The sequence below is a fragment of the Neophocaena asiaeorientalis genome, unplaced genomic scaffold (assembly GCF_003031525.2).
Source record: "Neophocaena asiaeorientalis asiaeorientalis breed wild unplaced genomic scaffold, Neophocaena_asiaeorientalis_V1.1 scaffold33, whole genome shotgun sequence".
Classification (NCBI taxonomy): Eukaryota; Metazoa; Chordata; class Mammalia; order Artiodactyla; family Phocoenidae; genus Neophocaena; species Neophocaena asiaeorientalis.
The window spans coordinates 2,782,856-2,805,800 of NW_020171988.1; the positions used below are offsets into that span (position 1 = coordinate 2,782,856).

Consider the following 22,945-nt stretch of genomic DNA (forward strand, 5'->3'; position numbering starts at 1 on the left):
TTAGGTAACCCTCACTTTTCTCTCCAGGTTTTAACTTCCATTCAGTACTAATTTCTTCCAGTCTTTGGCATTTATCCTATGGAGTAAACTAAAGTCTCTTATCTCTCATAACTACTAAAGATAGCATTCATTTATAAAGTTCATAATATAGACAGAAAAGAAGTGAAGAGGGTAAAGCCCTGGTTTGAAAAGTAAAAATAAAAAGGCATGAAAACAAGTACCAGTAACCCCTAATACTTTGAAAAAGAGACATAGAACCAAAAAACTTGGAGACACTTTTTGTGTTCATAATGTTGAGTTTGGTATTATATATAGAATGGATAAACAACAAGGTCCTACTGTATAGCACAGGGAAATATATTCAATATCCTGTAATAAACCGTAATGGAAAAGAATAAGAAAAAGAATATATATGTATAACTGAATCACTTTGCTATATAGCAGAAATTAACACAACATTGTAAATCAGCTATACTTCAATAAAATAAATTTTAAAAATAATACTGAGTTTGGGATGCAGAGGAACTAAGTTTGAGAGTCCAGATTTTAAAATTGGATATATGTGGGCTCTAGTCTGAACTGTGGCCCATTTTATCTGTGTGACCTTGAATCACATTCCCCTTTATGAATCTGTTTCCTTATCTGCAAAATAGGAACAATAATATGACCTGCTTCTAGGTTTCCTATCGATATGAAACAGGAGAACAAGTATAAAGCTGCTAGCACAGGACACGGAACATGGTCAAGACTGACCAAATGGTAGACTTTGTTATTATCGTTATACACATTAGTAGAAAATTTGTACACATAGTATGACTTGGTTTTCACTTTGGACAATCCACTTTGGGACCAAAGTTCCTCTAAAATGAAAGGTTGGACTAAAAACAACCTCTTAAAGGCCCCTTCCAGCTTATTGATTTCCTCTGAAATAGAATGGATAAATTGACTCACAGCCTGAGAAGTTTAAATCATCTAGTCTTCCTATGAAGGAACAGAACAGAGTCCCAAATTCCAGAATGTCAGAGGGACGATGGAGTAGATGAGGAAGTGGGGATGGAATTTTTCATGGCAAAGGTCCCTTTTCTGAAAGGGTGAAATATTAAACAATAGGAGCCTGCCTGACAAGGAATGAGACGGCCATTTGTATCAAATACACATTTAGTTACGAATTAAGCAAGAAACAGAAATACTAGTTTATTAACACGGATCAATTCATGTTTTATTCAGTGGATGAATGAGTGAATGAATGAGCCCAACCTGTTTAATTGAAATATTTATTGTCAATATCTTCAATATCCTATTTTATCCCATGAAACGAATAATTCAAGGTGGCTGAAAATGCTTTAGGCCAAACCAGAATTGGAAAACTTTGCTTCATGTGGTTCTAGGTTGTTGGAAGAAAAATGGTACCAATTGCATCATTCTGAGGGCCAAGACATCGTATGCAATATGGAGGGTCACTACTTATTTCTTTATGTCTTCTCTCAAATTTAAGAATAAAGGGACATAGTTACCTTTCTAATCACGTAGGAAAAGGAGAAAAGAGAATTTTGACCACATCTAGAAATACTTCTCAAGTATGAAACACACCTACATGTTCATGATGGAAAAATTGCAAATCAGCTCTCAGACTGTGTCCCAACTGTGAACTCTGAATTGTTTTGGCAATGAGTGGACAGAGGGTGACATGAGGCTATAGGAAAATTGATTAGTAGGGACACATAATATTGGTGGAACTAGAATGCATCTGGCTGCTTCCACTGACAATCTAAAATCTCATGTTTCTACAGGGTCTGGGGACCAGGAGAAGCTTTTGTGATTCTGTAAATGTTGACGGTTCATTTTTCTCCAAGGCACTTCACAGAGCCAAAGGTCAGGGAACCTCAGAAATTCCTTGTCTTCACCCAATTTATTATATAATTTTGTGTGCTCATATGTGTTTGAGTCTTGATTTCCAAATAATATCCACAACAATTTTAGATGTTTATATTTTTGCCTTTTCAGATTTCAAGTTGGTGATTTTTCAGGTTATAATATGAAAATGCTGCTCACTTTGCTCCTTATGATAATTTGTTCCCATGTTTCTGTCAACCAACATTCTGGTAAGGAAAAAAATGAAAAGAATTCTTTTCCTTAATTTTCATTATGGAAAATAATATATGAGTTTGACTTGCTTAAAAGTTAAGTGTTTTGTTTTGCTTTGTTTTGATTTTGATGATAGTAAGGGTGGGAGTGGCAGCTCAGTTTCTTTTGATGTCACCCTGTGTTCCTTTGAAGATCATTTGTTTCTGGATCTTATTCCTTGTTCACAATAGGAAGATATGAGAACTATTTTCTTGTCCTCAGTTTCAACTACTTCTAGGTCTTCTGGGAGGTTGCATGAAAATTATCTTTTAACATTAGGTTCAGGCCTGGAAAATTTGAAATGTCTCTTCCTAATTCATTTGTGCCAAAACATTTGTCTTGGTTAAGCATCCAGATTTGGCTCCAGTTTAAACTGAGTGTCTGATTATTGTAAAGAAAGTGCTTTTACCCTGAAGAGAGAGCTCCAGAGCCATCCACTGTCAGCAATCTATGTCCAGTGGACTTGAAGTCAAAATACTGGCCAAGCCTTCACAGCCTCTACCACCTCCTAAATAATCAGTTCTTATACTGGTCGCTTCATGTCCAGGGCCACCTAGATTGGCTTTTACAGTTTTCTCAAGGACTCTGACCTTGGAAGCAAGTTTTCTGGAGAGACAGATTAGACTTTGCCCTGCAAACATCTTCCTTTGATGTCTCACTAGGCCTATTATTAAGCTTTTTAAAGAAAGACAGTGCTTTTTCCCCAGTTGTTCTGTGGTTCACATATAGTGATGGGCCTGGTTAGAACCTAAATATGCCTCCTGTGCCAGTGGCTACATTTCTTTTCTCCATACAAAATGTGGGGATTTGTCCATGAATAGAAAGGTCACTTTTGGTCATAAGTCAAGCCATCCTACGCAGTACTCACCTGACAGTCCTCAGAGGGGTTCCAGACTTCTCTTGGAGGAAGATGTTGATCCCCTCAATTAGTTTTTCCCCTGAGATTCTGCTGGCTATATGATCATCAAAGCAATCTCAAACTGGTTGAAATCATGTTGTTTAGAAGAAAAGAAAGAATGATTTTATCCACTATGCCTTGATCAGACTGCTCTAAAGAGAATGAAGTAACATGCTGGGGTGCCAAAGCTGATTTCCTCACAGTTGTAGACAAGAAAAGATTGAAGTTCTTTTAATTTGATTAGAATTTATCTTGTGACTATTTCAGATAATCAGAAACTCAGAGTGAGGAGAGACCTTAGATATTTTCTAGTTGAATCTACTCATTTTAAATATGAGGAAACTGAGGCCCAAGTATATTGAATGGCTTGACAGAGCTGGAAGAATTAGCTGATAACAAAGTCAGGACTCACATCACTTGTTCAATTACACTGTATTTTCTTAAACATACACCATCCAGACACACACAAATATTTCCCTCCCTTCCCTGGACCAGAAATGGAGCTTACAGAACAGTTGTAAGAGCTCTGAATTCAAACCAGCAGACAGATCATGAGCAAGTGATATTTTGTGCTTGAACCAAATAACTCTCTATCACATAAAAATATAATTTTACATACCTAGCATTGAATCTGGCATCAAATGAAGCCTTGAAAGCTCAGCAAAGTATTGTATTTCTCTATAAAAATTATATTCTTAATAGAAATTAAAAGTATAATCCTATTCCTAGCTTAAGGTAGGAATGCTAATGTTTCTATCACATTTTACATTTGTGAGAATAAATTTATCAATTATAATGCTCACTCATGAAAAAATATTGTAAATAACTTTAAGATAGATTAATGCAATCTCATATTTATGGTTTTTAGGATTCTTTTTAAACTTCACCAATTTGACACTTTGAATACAAAACTAATATGTTTATAAGTTAATCAGATCACTTGTTGCTTTGCTTAAGTGGAAATCACAATGAAAGGCTATTTTTTAGATTTCTCCATTCAAATTTGATTTGATTAGATTCTCAATGAAAATGTTTATCGTGTTGATATAAATTGAGGTCAAATTCTGAAAGAAAATAAGACACGGGGAAATTATTCGCTAAACATATAAAAACCCATGATTTTTAACTTGTTTATATTTACCTATTTCTACTTAATTCCTTGCAAAAGTGATGCTTAATTTCATGATCAGTTCAAATGAGAGGGTGTATAAAGAATCAGCCCAAGAAACAATATTTTTCTTGAGAGAATGTGTATTATTTTCAGCGCATTGGAAAGATATTACAAATACAAACAAAAGAGGGAAGTAATGTTTTTCCCATATGGTTGGCATTAAACTTGGTAGTAAATTTTTGAAGTTTGCTTTGTTTGTGTTTGTCTATGGGTTTGTAGGCCCTGAGTATGCCGATGTGGTGTTTCTGGTGGACAGCTCTGACCACGTGGGAATTAAATCCTTCCCGTTTGTAAAGACATTCATCAACAAAATGATCACCAGCCTCCCCATAGAGGCCCACAAGTACCGTGTGGGCCTGGCCCAGTACAGCGATGGGCTCCACAGAGAATTCCAGCTCAGCACCTTCAAGAGCAGAGGCCCCATGTTGAACCACCTCAAGAAGAACTTCAGGTTCCTGGGTGGCTCCCTGAGGATTGGTAAGACTCTCCAGGAGGTACACACAACCTACTTCTCAAACGGGAGGGACAGGAGACAGTTTCCTCCGATCCTGGTGGTCCTGGCTTCAGCCGAGTCTGAGGATGCCGTGGAAGAGGCCTCCAAGGCGCTGCGCAACGACGGGGTGAGGATCATCTCCGTGGGTATGCAGGGGGCGTCCGAGGAGACCCTGAAGGCCATGGCCACAGGCCAGTTCCACTACAGCCTCCGGACGGTCCGAGACCTCAGCACGTTCTCCCAAAACATGACGCAGATTCTCAAGGATGCGGCTCAGTACAAGGAAGGAGCAGTCAATGACATTCTTGTGGAAGGTGGGTTCAGGGCGCGTGTGTAGGGATGATGATAAAATGCTTTTGGAAGATCAACAAGAGGAGAGGATGGAGACTCTATGAGCATCCCCTTCCCCAAAAGCTGGGCTGCATTTTCAGATGTTAAATTCTGCATAAATCATTCTGGAATGATTGTGGCCTTTTTAAATCCAGTGAACTTGGTGAGCCTTGGTTTTCCATGCTTCACTTATTGCTCATCATTCACAGGCTGCCTCCACCCTGCTCCCAGCTGCCTGAGCTTTCTTCCTGGGCTTCAGTTGCTATGTAGTTTTATTCCTGGTTCATTTAAAAGGTCGATTTGCTCCTAAAAAAATCCTTGACTCCAGAAGCCGTATAATGTCATCACAGGATGTTAGAGCTTGAAACAACTTCAGGAAGTCCAAAACCTCTGTTCCACAGAGAGGTACTTGCGGGCCTTCTTAGAGATGATGTGACCTGGCCCTGGACGAGGCTGCAGTCTGGAGTCAGAGCCACGCCTGTGTGGTTTCAGTCCCGTGCTGCCCCTTCCTGCAGCTCTGTTCTAAATTAGCTTCCCCGTGTTCTGCTCCAACTCCAACCTGCTGTCCTGGTCTGTCCCCTTGTGTTCTCCTATTAGCAAGAATGGCCAAGAGTTTATGAACACCATCCAAGAGAGGGGCAGGAGAGAGCCAGTAAAAAAACAATTTGCTCAAAGTGTACAAGTCCAAACAAGTGATGTAAGAAACTCACATTATGTCTTGTTAAGTCAGTTTGAGTGAGATGACATATAAAACTGTCTATTGATACTGGAGAATGCTGCTTTTCTTGTAGCAATCTATGAAAATATGGGAATCCTATTACTAGCATCTTTCCCAAATAAAATATTGGAATGTCAATTGCTATTCCATTACCATCCTTTAAGAATGTTTGGACTATAAATACTGATTTTATTAGTGATTTTAATACAATAGCAGTAGCTTCTGTTCACTGAGTGACTTTTATGTGCCAGGCCCCATGCTAAACACATGATCTCATTTAATCCCCATAACAACTCTATGAGATCAATATTATGGTTACCTATATTTTACAGATGTGGAAATTGGAGCTGGGAAGTTAGCTAAGCTCCCACCTTTGAACCCAGGACTCTCTGATCTCAGCTTCATGATCATTTTGTACACCTTCTTCCATCTTTAAGGGCATAACTAAGTTCTGGTTGAGTTCTCCGTGTCTTTTAATGCTGAGCAGAGATGCTGAATTGAAACTCTGCCTGTTCGTTCCTTGCCCACAGTTTGCCAAGGCCCTTCTGTGGCAGATGTTGTGTTCCTGTTGGATATGTCCATCAGCGGCAGCTGGGAGGACTTTGACTATCTTAAAGAATTCCTGGAAGAAAGTGTATCTGCTCTGGACATCAAGGAAAACTGCATGAGGGTTGGCCTTGTGGCCTATAGCAATGAGACAAAGGTGATTAACCCACTGAGCAGTGGCATAAACAAGTCGGAGGTTCTCCAGGATATACAGAGCCTCTCTCCCCAGGCTGGGAAGGCCTACACTGGAGCTGCCTTGAGAAAGATCAGGAAGGAGGTCTTCAGCGTGCAGCACGGCAGTCGGAAGAATCAGGGGGTGCCACAGATAGCTGTGCTGGTGACCCACAGCCCGTCTGAGGACAACGTGACCAAGGCTGCTGTGAACCTCCGGCGCCAGGGCGTGACCATCTTCACCATGGGCATAGACGGGGCCAGCGACGCCCAGCTGGAGAAGATCGCGTCTCACCCTGCCAAGCAGTACATCTCCAAACTGAAAACCTTCTCCGACCTGGCTGCCCACAACCAGACGTTTCTAAAGAAACTGCGGAACCAGATCACACACACAGTCTCTGTCATTTCCGAAAGGACTGAAACCCTCAAATCTGGTAAAGCCTTTTGCTGAGAGAAGGATTATTCCCATCGTTTTGCCTTTTTCTTGTCTTGCAGGTGTTCTGTGTACAAAAGGGCTTGGCAGGCATGATGTAGGGAGGGAGAGTGAGTTCCTGACTTTTTAATTTAACTTGATAATAAGAAACGTAAATTGGGGGAGAATAAAAGCTATTGAGGTGTTGGAATGGGAAGAAAGGATTTCTTTTTTTATTTGCTCTTTTGCACATCTTTACTTGGATTCTTTGTTACTTCTCAACACTCCAGAATACCTTCCTTTGTTATTTCCCACTCTGCACTTTTTCCTTTCTCACCTTTGCCTCTCATGTTTCCTTGCTCTTTCCTTTCTTTTTTTTTTTTGTATGAGTACTTTTCTCTCCCTCCTCTTCTTCCCTCAGCCGCAAATTCCAATTTAGAGAATAAACAGGAAGCATGATTTGGATTGAGGACAGAGTAATGAATTTATTGGGAGGTACTATTCTAGTATCAGTGAGTTTAGAGAGAGACAGAAAGCAATGTATTTCATATATTTCATACATACACATGTATTTTTCATAAATTATGTGTGTGCACGCAATACGTATATATATCTGCATCCTTCAACAAATATTTACAGCATGACGACTGCAGAAGTGTCACTGCCTGGCATAAATAAGGCCACTGACAATACCCCTGGTTGTGTTAACTGACCAGGAGTGGATGAAGAGTAAATACTTTGTTCAAGATTTCAAGAAAGACAGCACTTTGTCCACCATGTCCAGTTAAATGCTACCTTCTCTAGCTCGCAAATCACCACTTAACATTTTGCTAAGCAGTTACTCCCTGCTAAGAGAAGTGACTTGTAAAAAGCATCTTCATGTTTTCTTTCTAATCTTTTACTGCATCCAGATTGACTCTGATTCTTGATGCAAATCATCTCAAACTGTCACAGATAATTCATTTGGGTCTTTAACATGGAGAAACTGTTTCCCATTTTTCTGTCTGACGAGGCTGGTGTTTGCCCTTCCTCCCACCTGCCCCTGTGTCTCTGTCCCACTTGCCCCAATGCCACACTCAGTTTTCGTGTTGCATTTTAGGTTGTGTGGACACTGAGGAAGCAGACATCTATCTGCTCATCGATGGCTCTGGGAGCACCCAGGCCACGGACTTCCAGGAAATGAAGACCTTCCTGTCGGAGGTTGTAGGGATGTTCAACATCGCTCCCCAGAAGGTGCGAGTTGGGGCTGTCCAGTATGCTGACCGCTGGGACTTGGAATTTGAGATCAGTAAATACACCAACAAGCATGATGTGGGAAAGGCCATCGAGAACATCAGGCAGCTGGGCGGGAACACAAACACAGGCGCAGCCTTGAACTTCACCCTGGGGCTGCTGCAGAAAGCAAAGAGGCAGCGGGAAAACAGAGTGCCAAGCCACCTTGTTGTCCTGACCAACGGTGTGTCCCAGGACAGCATCTTGGGGCCCGCAAACAGACTGAGAGAGGAGCTCATCCACGTCTATGCCATTGGGGTCAAGGAGGCCAACGAGACACAGCTGCGAGAAATCGCAGGCGAGGAGAAGCGGGTGTACTATGTGCATGACTTTGATGCCTTGAAAGACATAAGAAACCAGGTTGTTCAAGAAATCTGTGCCGAAGAAGGTAGGACTCCTTGCCTTTGGACTTCAGCTCCCAAATTGCTTTCCTGCAGTATTTATTTTTCATTTTTAATTGAAATATAGTTGATTTACAATGCTGTGTTAACTTCTGCTGTATAGTTATACATATATACACATTCTTTTTCATATTCTTTTCCATTATGGTTTATCACAGGATATTGAATATAGTTTCCTGTGCTGTACAGTAGGACCTTTTCGTTTATCCATCCTATACATAACAATTTGCATCTGCTTTCTGCAGTGTTTGACGCTGCAGGTGTGCAGAAACAGCATAAATGACCAAGCTGAGATTCATTGACTCGTGGAGCTGTTTATTATCCAGAACAAAATGAAGGGCCCATTATAGTGTTGCTCTAATTATTATTATCTGAAGCATAAAAAGAATATTTCAGGTTTATTTCAGTTGCTTTTTAATAAAATTTGTATGAAATCTTCTAGAGCTAGATAAGTAATTTTCAACTAGGGGTGATTTTTCCCCCTCAGGGGATGGTTGGCAATGTCTAGAGACAATTTTGGTGGTGATAACTAGGGGAGTGCTAATTAATTAGCTTCTAATAAGTATTAATTAGCTTCTCCCCACAAATCCCTGTGAGGATAGATCTATGATTAGACACTGCCTGTGTAATATGATCAAATGATTTCTGATTTTAAGGAGTACTACAGGTTTATTTAAATTGCTTTTTGATAAAACATGTATGAAATCTTCTAGAGTTAGATCAATAGTTTTCAACCAGGGGTGATTTTGCCCCCTTAGGGAAGAGTTGGCAATGTCTAGAGACATTTTTGGTGGTCATAATTGGGGCAGCACTACTGGCATCTAACAGGTAGAGGGCAGGGATACTGCTAAACATCCTACAGTATCCTACAGTGCATGGATTGCCCTCCACAATACAAATTTTCCAGCCCACAATGTCAGTAGTGCTGAGGCTGAGAAACCCTGAGTTACATATTAAAGCAAATTACTAAATAACAAAGAGAATAGGCTCCCTCTCATTGCCTTCAATGCATTATTTACCTGATAACAGCCCTTACCAAGTACATGCTTAACTTACATATAGAATTATTTGTGTTTTGGGTTTTTCTGTTCACTCTTAATCTTTTTACACAAAGCCAACTTGAATAACCCATCTCCTTTCTCTTGTGTAGCCTGCAAAGAGATGAAGGCCGACATCATGTTTCTGGTGGACAGTTCTGGCAGTATAGGACCTGAAAACTTCATCAAAATGAAAACATTTATGAAAAACCTGGTGAGCAAATCTCAGATTGGGGGAGATAGGGTGCAAATCGGTGTAGTCCAGTTCAGTGACATCAATAAGGAGGAGTTTCAGCTCAACAGATATATGTCCCAGGGGGAAATTTCAGATGCAATAGACCGAATGGCTCACATTGGAGAAACTACCTTGACCGGTAGCGCCCTGACCTTCGTGTCTCAGTACTTCAGCCCTGCCAAGGGGGCCCGGCCCAACGTCAGGAAGTTCCTCATTCTCATCACGGACGGTGAGGCTCAGGACACAGTCAAGGACCCAGCAGTGGCACTTCGGCAAGAAGGCATAATTATCTACTCTGTGGGGGTGTTTGGCTCCAATGTCACCCAGCTTGAGGAGATCAGTGGGAGGCCGGAGATGGTTTTTTATGTTGAGAATTTTGACATTCTGCAACACATTGAAGACGACCTTGTTTTTGGAATATGCAGCCCCCATGAAGGTAGGTGTGGGCATATTCACTATAGGGGGATTATCCAAATGCCACAGATACATGTTAGTCATTGTTTCTTGAACTAAGCAGACTACTATTTGAACATTGTATCCTAGTGGCTTTGACTTGCTTATAGAAATGAAAGTTTCCTCAACAGAACTGTTAAATTAGACAGTAAGGAACAATTCTGATCCACCTAGATGCTTTCCTTTTCGTAGACAAAGCACTAGGGTGATGAATCCTCCATTTAAGGAAAATAGTATCGTACTGGATTTTAGGTCTGGTTCCCTAGAAGCAGAAGCTGAGTCAGGAGTTCTTGTGGAAGTTATTTATTTATTTATTTATCTATTGCTTTTGCTTTTTAAAAAATTTTATTGGAGTATAGTTGATTAATGTCGTGTTAGTTTCAGGTGTACAGCAAAGTGATTCAGTTATACATACATACATATATATGTTCTTTCTCAGTTTCTTTTCCCATATAGATTATTATAAAATATTGAGTAGAGTTCCCTGTCCTATACCGTAGGTCCTTGTTGGTTATCTATTTTATATATAGTCATGTATATATGTTAATCCCAACCTCCTAATTTATCCCTTCTCCCCCTCCTCCCCTTTGGTGACCATAAGTTTGTTTTCTGTCTCTGGGTTTGTTTTGTAAATAAGTTCATTTGTATCTTTTTCTTTTTAGATTCCACAGTATAAGTGATATCATATTATATTTGTCTTTATCTGGCTTACTTCACTTAGTATGATAATCTCTAGGCCCATGCATGTTGCTGCAAATGGTATTATTTCATTCTTTTTATGGCTGAGTAATATTCCATTATATATATGGACATTTAGGTTGTTTCTTGCCTCAGCTATTGTAAACAGTGCTGCTATGAACATTGGGGTGCATGTATGTTTTTGAATTATGGTTACCTCTGGATTTATGCCCAGGAGTGGGATTGCAGTAGCTCTATTTTTAGTTTTTTAAGGAATCTCTATACTGTTCTCCATAGTGGCTTCACCAATTTACATTGCCACCAACAATGTAGGAGGGTTCCCTTTTCTCCACACCTCTCCAGCATTCATTATTTGTAGACTTTTTGATTTATTGAGGAGGTGTTTTCAGAAGAGAAGTAAGGAGGGCAGGACAGGGCATGGGTAAGAGTTAAGCAAGGAGGTGGTCTCAGCTAGAGTCTGGCTTCAGCCTCATCCCCCGGGGAGCACTGGAGCATGAATTACATCACAGAGTCAGTTTCACCTTGAGGCAGGGGCCCAGCCTTGTATAATCTGAGTTTGGGGGCTATGTGTGGTCCACTGAGACAGGCGATAGAGGGGTATAACCTCCTGGGCAAGGTGTCTCCCCTTTGACCTAACATCCGCTATACATATTTGTTCATTTTACAATTTTTTAAAATCAATACTTACATAAAATGAGATAATCTTTATAAAAACATGTTGATATTTATTAAATCCTATAAAGGAGGAATATAATATAGGAACTTGAGCAATGGATGCTTCCAAGGAAATAAATAGGGTAGTCACCCACATGTTCCTAGGAGACTGCAGAGTAAGGGAATTGATAAAACTTAGGTTCAGCAGAAATAAGGGGCTGATTTATACTCGACCCATGGGACTTGATGACAGAGGCATTCTGAAAAACCTCTATGGAGGAGATGGATCTTAATGGAATTTTGAAGGAAAAGAGGGACGTTGTTCTGTTGTTCAAATAACAGTTCTTGTCAACCCCCACTAGAAGTCTTGGTGACTGCGGTCTATGTTTTGTGACAAGAGGAATACACCTGGATTACATGTCCTGGTAACTCCACCCAGAACAAATCTGACCTTTTTGAAGGGTGCCAGCACTGAGCAGTCTACCCCCCAGCCCCCTGGGTAATCCAAGCAGGTCCCCTGGGCAGCTGAAGGCCAGAGGGACATAGTTTCTCCTTGTGAGGACCCAGACTTTCTGGAGAATTTGGTTACGGCTCTGTACACATGGCCTCTAGTTAGGGGGGGGAAGTGCATTGGCTTTAGGATTTGCAACAGCCCTACCACGGAGCAATAAAGTGACTGTCAAGGAAGGGAATGTGGTGAGCCTCGGAGGGGGCAGGGGGAATCTTCTCACAGTTCCATTTCTCCAGAATGGATGAGTTAACATTTGGAACACACCTTCCTAAGGCCTGTAGAGGGATGGTGCTACATAGAGACTAAATCATTCACCATCTTACAATTCCACTTCTCCAGAATGAGTGAGTTGGAGTTTGGAACTCTGTACCTTGAGTTAGAATGTGATACACACATGGACTAATTGGGTCTTTCCTGCTTTACTTTTCCATGGCATTGACTCTACATTTAAAAAGTTAACGAGAAGTCATGCTAGGACCACTTGGTTGGGCCAGGTGTGAAATGGGTTTATTTTTATGATGAGGCCCAATCGTGAAAACAGATAATGTCTTAAGAAAGTCAAAAAGGGAGAAAATGTAACCTTGAAAAGTTAAACATGAAAAAATATACAGTGTTGCCAAATTCATTTTCATCTGGTCATTTTCCCAGGGTTCATTTTAAGAATAAAATCTCATGGTCCCTGTGGCTTAAAAAAAATAAACAAATTAGTGTAAATGAAAGCACATGTTGAAGGTACCACTTAAACACAGGAAAATTTCCTCAGAATTTTGAATTTTTTTTTTTTTTTGGTCCAAAAGCACTTGACATGTTTATCCCTGATGATCCTGTGACCCACCTTCCCACCCCCTTCCCAACCCCTGCAGTAGGCTTCACGTCACATTTGCCTTGTCCTAAAAGCCACCTAAATGAGCATTACTATGTACTGGCAGCACAAATGCATGTGTGTCGTGTCTGTTGTCCAGGGAGCGGACATTCCAATGTACAGCTTGGTCCTATGGAGACGAGACACTGGCATTTAAAAACCAGGTGGGGGAGGGGAGTCCTGCATGATGTGCAAGCTAATCTCATCCAGTTTTCCTTTCTCCTCCTTCAGAATGCAAGCGCATTGAAGTTTTAGATGTCGTGTTTGTAATTGACAGCTCTGGCAGCATTGACCGTGATGAGTATAATATCATGAAGGACTTCATGATTGACTTGGTGAAAAAAGCTGATGTGGGCAAGAATCACGTCCGGTTTGGGGCTCTGAAGTATGCAGATGACCCAGAGGTGCTGTTTTATCTGGATAACCTTGGCACAAAACGGGAGGTGATCTCGGTGCTTCAAAATGACCAGCCCATGGGGGGCAACACTTACACCGCCGAGGCCCTGGGCTTCTCAGACCACATGTTCACTGAAGCCCGGGGCAGCCGCCTGCACAAGGGGGTCCCCCAGGTCCTCATCGTAATCACCGATGGGGAATCCCATGATGCTGATAAGCTCAATGCCACAGCCAAGGCCTTACGGGACAAGGGCATCCTTGTCCTGGCCGTGGGGATCGCTGGTGCCAACCCCGTGGAGCTGCTGGCCATGGCAGGATCAAGTGACAAGTACTTCTTTGTGGAAACTTTTGGAGGCCTGAAGGGGATATTTTCAGATGTGTCCGCCAGTGTGTGTAACTCTTCAAAAGTAGGTAAGGTTCATCCATTAAGTTTTTAATTATCAGCAGAGGTCCAAATAAGGGAGAAACCAAAGAGAAGGGGCACTGAGTGTTCTGCAGAAGTTCCCACACTGTGGAATCTCAAATTGGAAAGACCTCAGGATGTTCCATTTGGCCTTCCACAACATTCCCACTCACTTCTGCCTAAACTCTTCCAATGATGGGAAATTTACCATTTCAAACAGGCTTTATTTATTGGAACACAACTGTGTTTACATGCCACTTTCACCCTCTAGTTCTCCTTCCTGTTCTTTACACAAGAAATCAAATCCCTCTCTTCCTAAGAACCAGCGACCACTGCTTGAAGTCCTCTCTCCTCCATTCTGGAAGTCCCCTGTGCCTTCACCCATTTCTGTTATGGCACAAGTTCATTTGCAATATGGAGCCCAATGTTAAGCCCTCAGTTTTAGCCTCAGATGTTTCCAGAGAAGATTGTGAGCAGGATCTTTCGCCCTGGATGCTGTGTTTCTATTCTGGCAGCTGGAAATTGCTTTGCTGTATGTACATATGTATGTATGTATGCATTCATTTATTCATTCATTCAGCTGCCACTTTACACTTGTTTCAAAGGAAGATTGTGGTTTATTAAAATTCCTTAGTATTTCTATCAGGATGTGTTTTACCAAAAATACCAAGTATTTTTTATTAGATGAATTAATATTAATCAAGGATTTCAATATCTTGGTGCAGTTGTTTTTAAAACTTATTTAACTTTCCTGTTTTTCATATGCCTTGCCTCCTGAGAATGCAGCTACTGTCTTTTTCTTTCACAAAACTAAAAAATTCCATCTGGATCTCACTGAAAACCAGGATGAATCTCTTACTTTCTGTTGGCCAATGTCTAAAAATCAATCTGCCCCTTTCAAGTCCACTGTAGAAGTTGAAACTGAATTTTTATACTGGAAGTTTTCCCTTGGGCACTGAAACAAAGGAATTTAATGAACTAACCAATTCCTGATGGATCTGTTTACTCTATATTTTATCTCTTCCTTGCTTATCTCGGCTACAGGAATCTCAGACACCTTTAACATTTTCTGAGGTTAAAATGAGAATTAATAAAGTTAGTTCAATGGTGAGCTCTCTGGGGAATTCAAGGAAATGATAATGCTTTCCAGAAGGCTAAGGAACACACATGAGCTCGTGCCAAGCATAACTCATTCACTGGCAACGGCCTTTCACATTCTTTTTGTTAATTTGCTGTGTTAAGACAAGGGAAGCATCTCTAAGCCATAGTGTGTTGTTCAAAACCATTTTTCTCAAGTAGATATTTTTGCCTGTATACACCAGAAAATGGGCTGATTAAGAAACAAACTGACTAGATATAGGCTGGAAGTCATGATTCTCAAAGCTCAATTTGCCCTAAGAAACTAGAAACTCAACTGGCCAGCAAGGCCAAGCCAATAATACAGACCATCTGTCTCTTGTTTGCATCCCTAAATGGAGGTGTGCTTTTTCTTTCTATGCTGCTACTGTCACTGAGCTTTCTGGAAGAGTTAAAGCTAGATTGCAGGTGAGAACAATATTTCTGTGGCACCACACCCATTTCTTTGACATCTCGGTGTGAGACCAAACAGAAAAGTCAAGAGAAGCCTAAAAGGACGTGGGAATTGTATATGCCTCATTCTGCCTTTATGCCCAATTGTTTGTTTTTGTTTCCTCTCCAGTTAATGGGACCACAGGGTGGCTTAAGCTAAGAAACCACCTTCAGAAATAGCATTTCTCTGTAGCTGGAAACGTTTGACTTCTGCTGGGTTAGAGAAAGAATAAAAATCTGATTTTGTTGCTGTGTACTTTGTAGATTGTGAAATTGAAAAAGTAGACCTCGTGTTCCTCATGGATGGTTCGAATAGCATTCATCCAGATGACTTCAAGAAGATGAAGAAATTCTTGGCATCTGTCGTTCAAGACTTCGATGTCAGTGTCAACAGAGTGCGTATAGGAGCTGCCCAGTTCAGCCACACCTACCGGCCGGAGTTTCCACTGGGAACTTTCATCGGCAAAAAGGAGATCTCCTTTCAGATTGAAAACATCCAGCAGATCTTTGGATACACGCACATTGGCTCTGCTCTCCGGCAGGTAGGGCACTACTTCCAGCCGGACATGGGCAGCCGGATCAACACAGGTACCCCGCAGGTGCTGCTGGTCCTCACAGATGGCCAGTCCCAAGACGAAGTGGCTCAGGCCGCTGAAGAGCTGAGACACAGAGGGATCAACATTTACTCCGTGGGCATCGGGGATGTGGATGACCAGCAGCTCGTTCAGATCACCGGGACCGCCGATAAAAAACTGACAGTTCACAACTTTGACGAACTGAAAAAGGTCAAGAAGAGGATCGTTCGCAACATCTGTACCTCGGGGGGTGAGAGCAGTGAGTATTGAAAGTGTCCTTCGTGTTTGTTCCTTCCCTGGGGCTGGTGGGAAAACGTAGCTTTGTGCCTCCGGATTTCAAATTAAGCTTTTCACAGTTATCAAGTATTTTTTGTGACTTGTGGATTAAGAAACAGGATATTGGAGAGACTCTGTCCTTTTCTCTCCTCTTCTGCTGGGAGTACATGCCCCCTCTGTGAATGGGAATGCCTCAGCTTCAGAAGGTGTGAGGAGAAGGCCGTAGTTTACATTCTGGTTGGTTTCCGAGGCTGAGGAATGTGTCCCAAAGAAATGAACTATTTGACAGACTTGGGTTGCCTGGCAACCGGGCTGCCAAGTGCTGCCACAGGTAGGGAGGCAACATCTGTAGAGGTTTAGAGCTTTGTTATGAAACTTCACTGCAGAAGTTGGTAAATATCTTCTTACAAATTAGCACATTTTGACATTTTTCCAATAGATTGAAAGAAAGGTCTTCAAGGATAAATAGCTTTTTCTATTTTTCTAAAAGTTCTGACTGGGTTAGCTGTGATTCTGTATAACTACCTGTGGATTATAACTAACCGTGGATTTCCACTTGGGAGAGGAAGTCTACGGGGTTGCTAAGAGGCAGCTCTGGAAATGGACAGTTAACTGGGCTGCAAATTCCTACTCCATGGCTATTTTTTCTTGGACAAGTGGCTTAACTTTTCTAAGATTAAAATTTTCTCCTCTGTAAAATGTGAATGACAGAACACCTAGTTCAGAAGGTCACTGTGAAGATGAAATGAGAAAATGCATATGTAACGTTACTTTGAATAAACATGACACCTGGGATGCCATTATAAAGTCACTTCACTTTTGTCTACCATTGACCCATTCAGTTTATTCATGGGGGTCAGCTCTTCCCTTGCCCTCAGTCACTTTCAGGAAATAAGTGAACCTCTTCTTGGTGATGAATATGTCCATCCCTGTGGAACTATTCAAATTTCACGTGAAGGTTACTGCGTGAAGGTTACTGTGCTTTCCCTGCCACAGGCCACTCACCATGACAGAAGCGACTACACACGGTTGGCATTCTATCCATTGTTCCCAACCTCCCACTTCTGCCTCCTTCTCCCAGGCCCTGCCCTTTTCTTACTGACCATGGTTTCTGGCCTCTCCAGAATGGGCTGGGGAGGAGAGAGGAGCCAAAGAGATTCAGGAAAGTTCCTACTTGATGGCACTTTTCAGGACTTCATTTTCTCAGTAGCCCATGTCTAAAGCTAGGCCCATTCATGAATGTTTCAAAGACTTCCCCTCCTGCCCCCCACCCCCTCCACCCCTACCAAAGCACATTTGTCAGAGCATCACTGTCTCTCCACCATAGCTCCCCTGAGGATGGTGAGCATCTCTCAATTCCAGATGTTCCCTTATGCCTTTCTCAGCCACTGGGCATCTAGTGATGCCTCCAGCTTTATCTGCTGCCAGCTCTTTGCCCCTCCAGGTGGCCTTCTTGGATGGGAGGTCAGAGGAGCCCAACACAGCTCTTTCTTACATGCAGCTGTATCACCTCCATGGGAAACAATTACATGTCAATTTCCCCAGTAAATACTGGAAGTTCCAGCCCCCTGGTGTGGGTGCCTCTCCTTTGCAGAGAGCAGCGTGCCATCCTGTCTCATTCTTTAGAATTTCTAAGCTGTGTCATCTCCAAGTTACCTCTCAAATCTCCTCTCTCGACTTAAAGAGGACATTACCTCCTCTCCTTGTGTGTGTGTGTGCTTGCGGGGAGAGACCTCATGGCACACCAACCATTGTCTCCAAAAGTGCTCCTCTAAACTCCAAGCTCAAACCTTTTATAAGACCCAGTGTGTGAGCTGAAGGTTAAGAGTCCTGTCATTGGTCAGGAGTTATCACCTTTGTAAATCCCACTCTACTTTCCCCCCATACTTTGGAATGTGCCTGGTGACCTCAGCCAAACCTTCCACATGACTTTCCTTTTTCACATGAAATACCCATTTCCAGTTATTAGGCAGAAAATGATCCCAGAACCATCTAGTCTGTCCTAGAGAGGATGAAAGAAGACCATGTGGAAAGTCAAAACAGCAGTCATGAATGTATAAATAAATAAATAAATAAACAAATAAGGAAAGTACCCTATAAAGGTAAACTTGAAGTGATTACTGTAGCAAACAAGAATGTATGAGGCCTTTGTAGCCAAGCCTGGGCTGAGGAATAATGAGGATAGAATGATAAAGCTGATAAAGCTTCAAAAGCCTGTGCAAACATAGCAGAGGATACTAGCTCCTCTTAAATGATAAACCCCCAAATCAAGGAAATCAGACAGTAGCTTGGTGTGTCTCAAAGCAAACCAGATTCAGAGCCTGAACATCCAGCTTTACTTCTTATTAAAATATGCACCACTTTGGAGAGGTCACTGGCCTTTCTTTTCACATTTGTGCAGTTAAATCATCTCTGTTTCTCTGATTGTACTTAGGATTCAATTTATGGGAAAGGATGGTCAGCTGCATGGAGATATGAGGGAAGAATCAGTATTTCTTGTGCATCTGTGTAGGGTCAAGCATTTTAAAGTGTTTTAAATGCATTATCTCATTAAACTCCCAAACCCTCTGTGGTTTGGTTTCATTCCCATTTATAAATGAGAAACTGGGGCTCTAAGGAATATTGGTAACCTGACCCAGATCATACAGGAGGCAACAAAGTAAGCAAATTTTGAAACCTAGGTCTGTCTGATTCCAACCCATTTGTGGGTTGTTAAATAAGCTGCCAGTTCTCTTGATATAATCGCTGTCTAGGTTATCTGATGCTTACATTATAAGTGATGTGCTTCAACAATTAATAGCTGAAACTTATCAAGACATCATGAGTTTATATCTCAAAAGCTGCTGCTCCCTAAGGAAGCCACTGACTGCTAAGCTGTCACTTCCAACAGCACAGTCTAACACTTGTAACCTGCCTGATCTGGCATCACTGGATACCCTGGAGGTGGTGAAATAAGGTCGTTCAGCATAGGAGCTCCAGACATGCCTGGATCTGATTCCCACGTGTGAGATCCACCATAATAACTATGACACCTCAGGCCAGCTTCTCTAAGTCACAGCTTCCCCTTCTGCAAAATGAGAATTAGAAGCATTTCTACTTATTCTGTGTTTCATAAGGACACGTGAGGAATGCATGGGAAGTGTGTATAAATGTTCAGCATGTCTTGGTAACTCTCACAGCGTATTACAGAGGGTATCTTGAAGTGATCTCATTAACACAGGTACATGGAGGGATGCAGTAGTTTAGTTCACAGAAGGACAATGTACCAAGAGTTCCTTGGTTCAGGAACTTTAGTAGTTTAGCAACATTTCAGAGCCATATTCCAATTTAATGCCTCAACATGCATCACATTCCCCTAAACAACTCCAAAGTCTGTTTTCTTATCTTTTCTTATCTTATTCTCCTGATTTTTTTGGAGTCTACCTATTCTGACCACCCAAAGGAGACCCCAGGCAGTTTTCAGGGTATGGACTTGCTGCCTTTTCTGGTGTGGAGCCGTGACTGGGTAGCAAAAGAATCGAGAGTACCTCTCATCTTTTTCATCATCATGGAAGATGAGTCAAAAAGGAGATTCAGCAAAAGGCCAGTCTGATGAAGATGAAGTAGACACACCCTCAGGATTTGACTCAAGGAATGTGGGAAATATAAGGAAAAAGTAGATGGTCATTTCCAACTTTTCTTGACAAGAATCTCTTTATGTTCCTGTCTTAATAGCATTCTCTAGAAAGCAGAGCTTAAAGCACAGTTTATGTGCTAATACTCCAGTGGGAGTACAGTCCCAGGGAAGCAAGAGTGAGTGGAGGGAAGTGATACAGAAAAGAGAAAAGTACATACAAGATGTACATCACCAAGCTAGCTACAGCTTTTGAGAAAGCATCACTGGTGCGTTGGTCCTGCAGAACATCACCCAGGGAAGCCTCAGAACCACTGCACAGACCAGCCTGTCAGGGGGAATAAAGGCTGGTTATCTGCCGGTTCCTTCCTATCTACTGCCTCTCACTGGTCAGAGTTCACCCCATGGAGACTTACTCTCCCACCCTACTGCATCGTGCTATCAGCCCTTTGGAAAACCAGATACGGGGCCAGCAGTGCGTTGTATCTGTGGCTGAAGTAGTGGAAGGGGCCAGAGATCCCGTGAGTTCAGCTGGGTTGGACGTGGGCACCAGAGTCATTGAGGAACTACAGCAGTGAGAATGATGGAGGCCGTGTCAAAGCCTGCCCATCCCCCATAGTGTGGGAGACCCAGCGATGGCGGCTGCCAAGGCTCTCCAGTGGACAAATGTCCAACTCCTGTGTGTGTGTGTGTGTGCGCGGCCGGGACCGAGGGAGGGGGAGGGCAGAAGCAATCTGGGAGGTATATAAACTAGGTCTTCACCTAACTATATTTGCTAGATCGTTCTTTCTCTTTTTTTCATCTAAGATATCCCCTTCTTTCAAATCTCCAAAGAAATTTTTCTCTTAACCCAGCTAGTAACAGTCAACAGCCCGACTTTGCCCTTTGCTCAAAAACTTGTGAGAAAAGGGAAAAAAATCTCAAAAATCTGTCTTCTAATCTTAAAAATATACCCTACCATCTTGACAGTATTTCTTTCTTTTCTTAAAAATTTTATTGAAGTATAGTTGCTTTACAATGTTGTGTTAATTTCTGCTATACAGCAAAGTGATTCAGTCATACATACATATATATATTCTTTTTCATATTCTTTTCCATTATGGTTTATTACAGGACATTAAATATAGTTCCGTGTGCTGTACAGTAGGTCCTTGTTGTTTATCTACTTTATATATAGTAGTTTGTATCTGCTAATCCAATTTATCCCTCCCCCATCCCGTTCCCCCTTTGGTAACCATAAGTTTGTTCTCTGTGTCTGTGAGTCTGTTTCATAAATATGTTCATTTGTTTGACAGTATTTCTTAATACTAAAAGTCTGCCATCATTAACTCCAATTAAGGACTTTCTTTATAAGTCAGATAATTAAAATCAGCTTTGGGGTTTAGCAGGAGACCATTACTGTCTAGCTCAATCCTTTTTTTTTCTGTTCTTTTGTATTTTTATTTTGAAATATATAATCTTCTTATTTTTATAGACAAGAAAATTAATGCCTGGAGAGGTTAAGAGATTTGGCAGAAGTTATTTGGTAGTAACACAGAAGTGACCTGTACAGGACTAAAACTAAACTCTGCCTCCCCAATCCAGGGTTCCACACTGCTATTTGGCAAATTCTCAGAGTACTAGTTTACTTGTGTTTATCACCCTCTGTAGCCAGTCCCATGGATTACTTTCTTAATTTCCCTTGCATTTATTACCCCCTTTTGATTCCCACTCCTGTTATCCTATTGATAACTACAATCCTTCATTATTTCTCTTTGGAAATCCACTTTTAGCCTTTTTCCTAGCCCACTTCCAAAATCATCCCTGCCTCTTCAAAGGCCTCTTGAGTTGAGGGCAGATGTCCTGCAGAGTCTGCAAGGCCATTCCATGATTTGCATGGCCCACTCTCTCTACCTGTATGTAATTGTAGACATATGACTGCCACCTCTGGACTTGTTCCCTAAATTCCGTTCCTTTGATCACATTATCATGGACTCATTTGTCAATTTGAATTAGTTAAACAAACACCAGGAACTTGTTTACTAGAGTTTATAATCTCAGTAATCTAGACAAAAGGTTAAAACACTTTATTTTTAAAGGGGACAGTTCCCAGGAACATTCAATGACATTTTGGCATATTTGCCAATGTTTGTTTTTTCACAAGAGACTGTTTTCCTTGAAGGCAGTAATGTGTTTTGGTGAATGAATGGTTTTCTGTTCAGGGATTAAAGCAATGTTCATCCAAGAGTGAAACTTTCAATCTCAAAATAGAAATGAAAGGATATAGATTTAAGAGGAAGTTTGGAAGGGACATATTCGAGTGCTTCCTTCTGACTAGTTCCTTTCTTTTTATCTCACTTTCTGAGTATCGGAGAAGACATTTTCCAATTAAGTACAGTAAAATAAGAAAACTCACCTTTCAGATGTTTTGATGACTTTGATTTACCTTGAATGTCATGGTGAAAATTGATTATCAAATAAGGTTTCTTCTCCCTCACCCAACTCTTTTATCATTAAAAGTGAATCAAGTTCCTGTCCCTTGTTTTAAGAACTGAAACTGTTGTTTTGGTTTCAAAGACTTGCAAATGCCCAACTGACCAGTGTGTCTGGAAAGCGGGCGTTTGTCTACACAACAAATACCTGAAAAACTGCTTCTCTAAATAATGCAAATTAAAAATAAACATCCCTATGCCTTATTTTATCAAGCAAGCTGTGTGTGTGTGGAATTTGCTGGAAAAGGTTGACGTTTCTAGTCAACCTAAAAGCTCTTGAAAAAAGAGTGTGTATGTCATAGGATTTTACCCTTCTCATTATCTTCCTGTTAGGAGGCTCAGCTTAAAATTTCAAGCCCTTGTAGTTTCTCCAGTGCTTAAATGTCTCTAGAGTTAATAAGGATGAGAGCAAAGCACTTTAAATGCAATGCTTCTCTAAGTATTCCTTAAACTCCAAAATAGCAGTGGCTTTGGCTTCCTGAGTGGCTGAGCTCTGGGCACAAAGCCATCTTTGACACGGTTGAATATGGGTAACTCGGTACCCAGTTTCTTCACTTGAAGGACTCCAACCAAGCAAGATCTCAAAGGGTCTCACAGAGTCTCTATTTTTCTTTCTACTTTTTCTTTTCTGAGTGGATGTTAGGAGACAAAAAGA

At 41.3% G+C, this 22,945-nt stretch overlaps 1 protein-coding gene across 1 annotated transcript in view; it reads left to right on the forward strand.

Annotated features, from left to right (window-relative positions):
* Positions 1–2,035: 2,035 nt before the first annotated feature.
* Positions 2,036–22,945, forward strand: part of COL6A6 (collagen type VI alpha 6 chain) — a 109,271-nt gene continuing 88,361 nt past the window's right edge. Inside the window, exons 1-7 of the mRNA XM_024747802.1 lie at positions 2,036–2,102; positions 4,413–5,000; positions 6,265–6,885; positions 7,963–8,523; positions 9,687–10,244; positions 13,219–13,794; positions 15,620–16,189. Coding sequence (XP_024603570.1) covers positions 2,036–2,102; positions 4,413–5,000; positions 6,265–6,885; positions 7,963–8,523; positions 9,687–10,244; positions 13,219–13,794; positions 15,620–16,189 — 3,541 coding nt within the window. The remainder of the gene's footprint in view (positions 2,103–4,412; positions 5,001–6,264; positions 6,886–7,962; positions 8,524–9,686; positions 10,245–13,218; positions 13,795–15,619; positions 16,190–22,945) is intronic.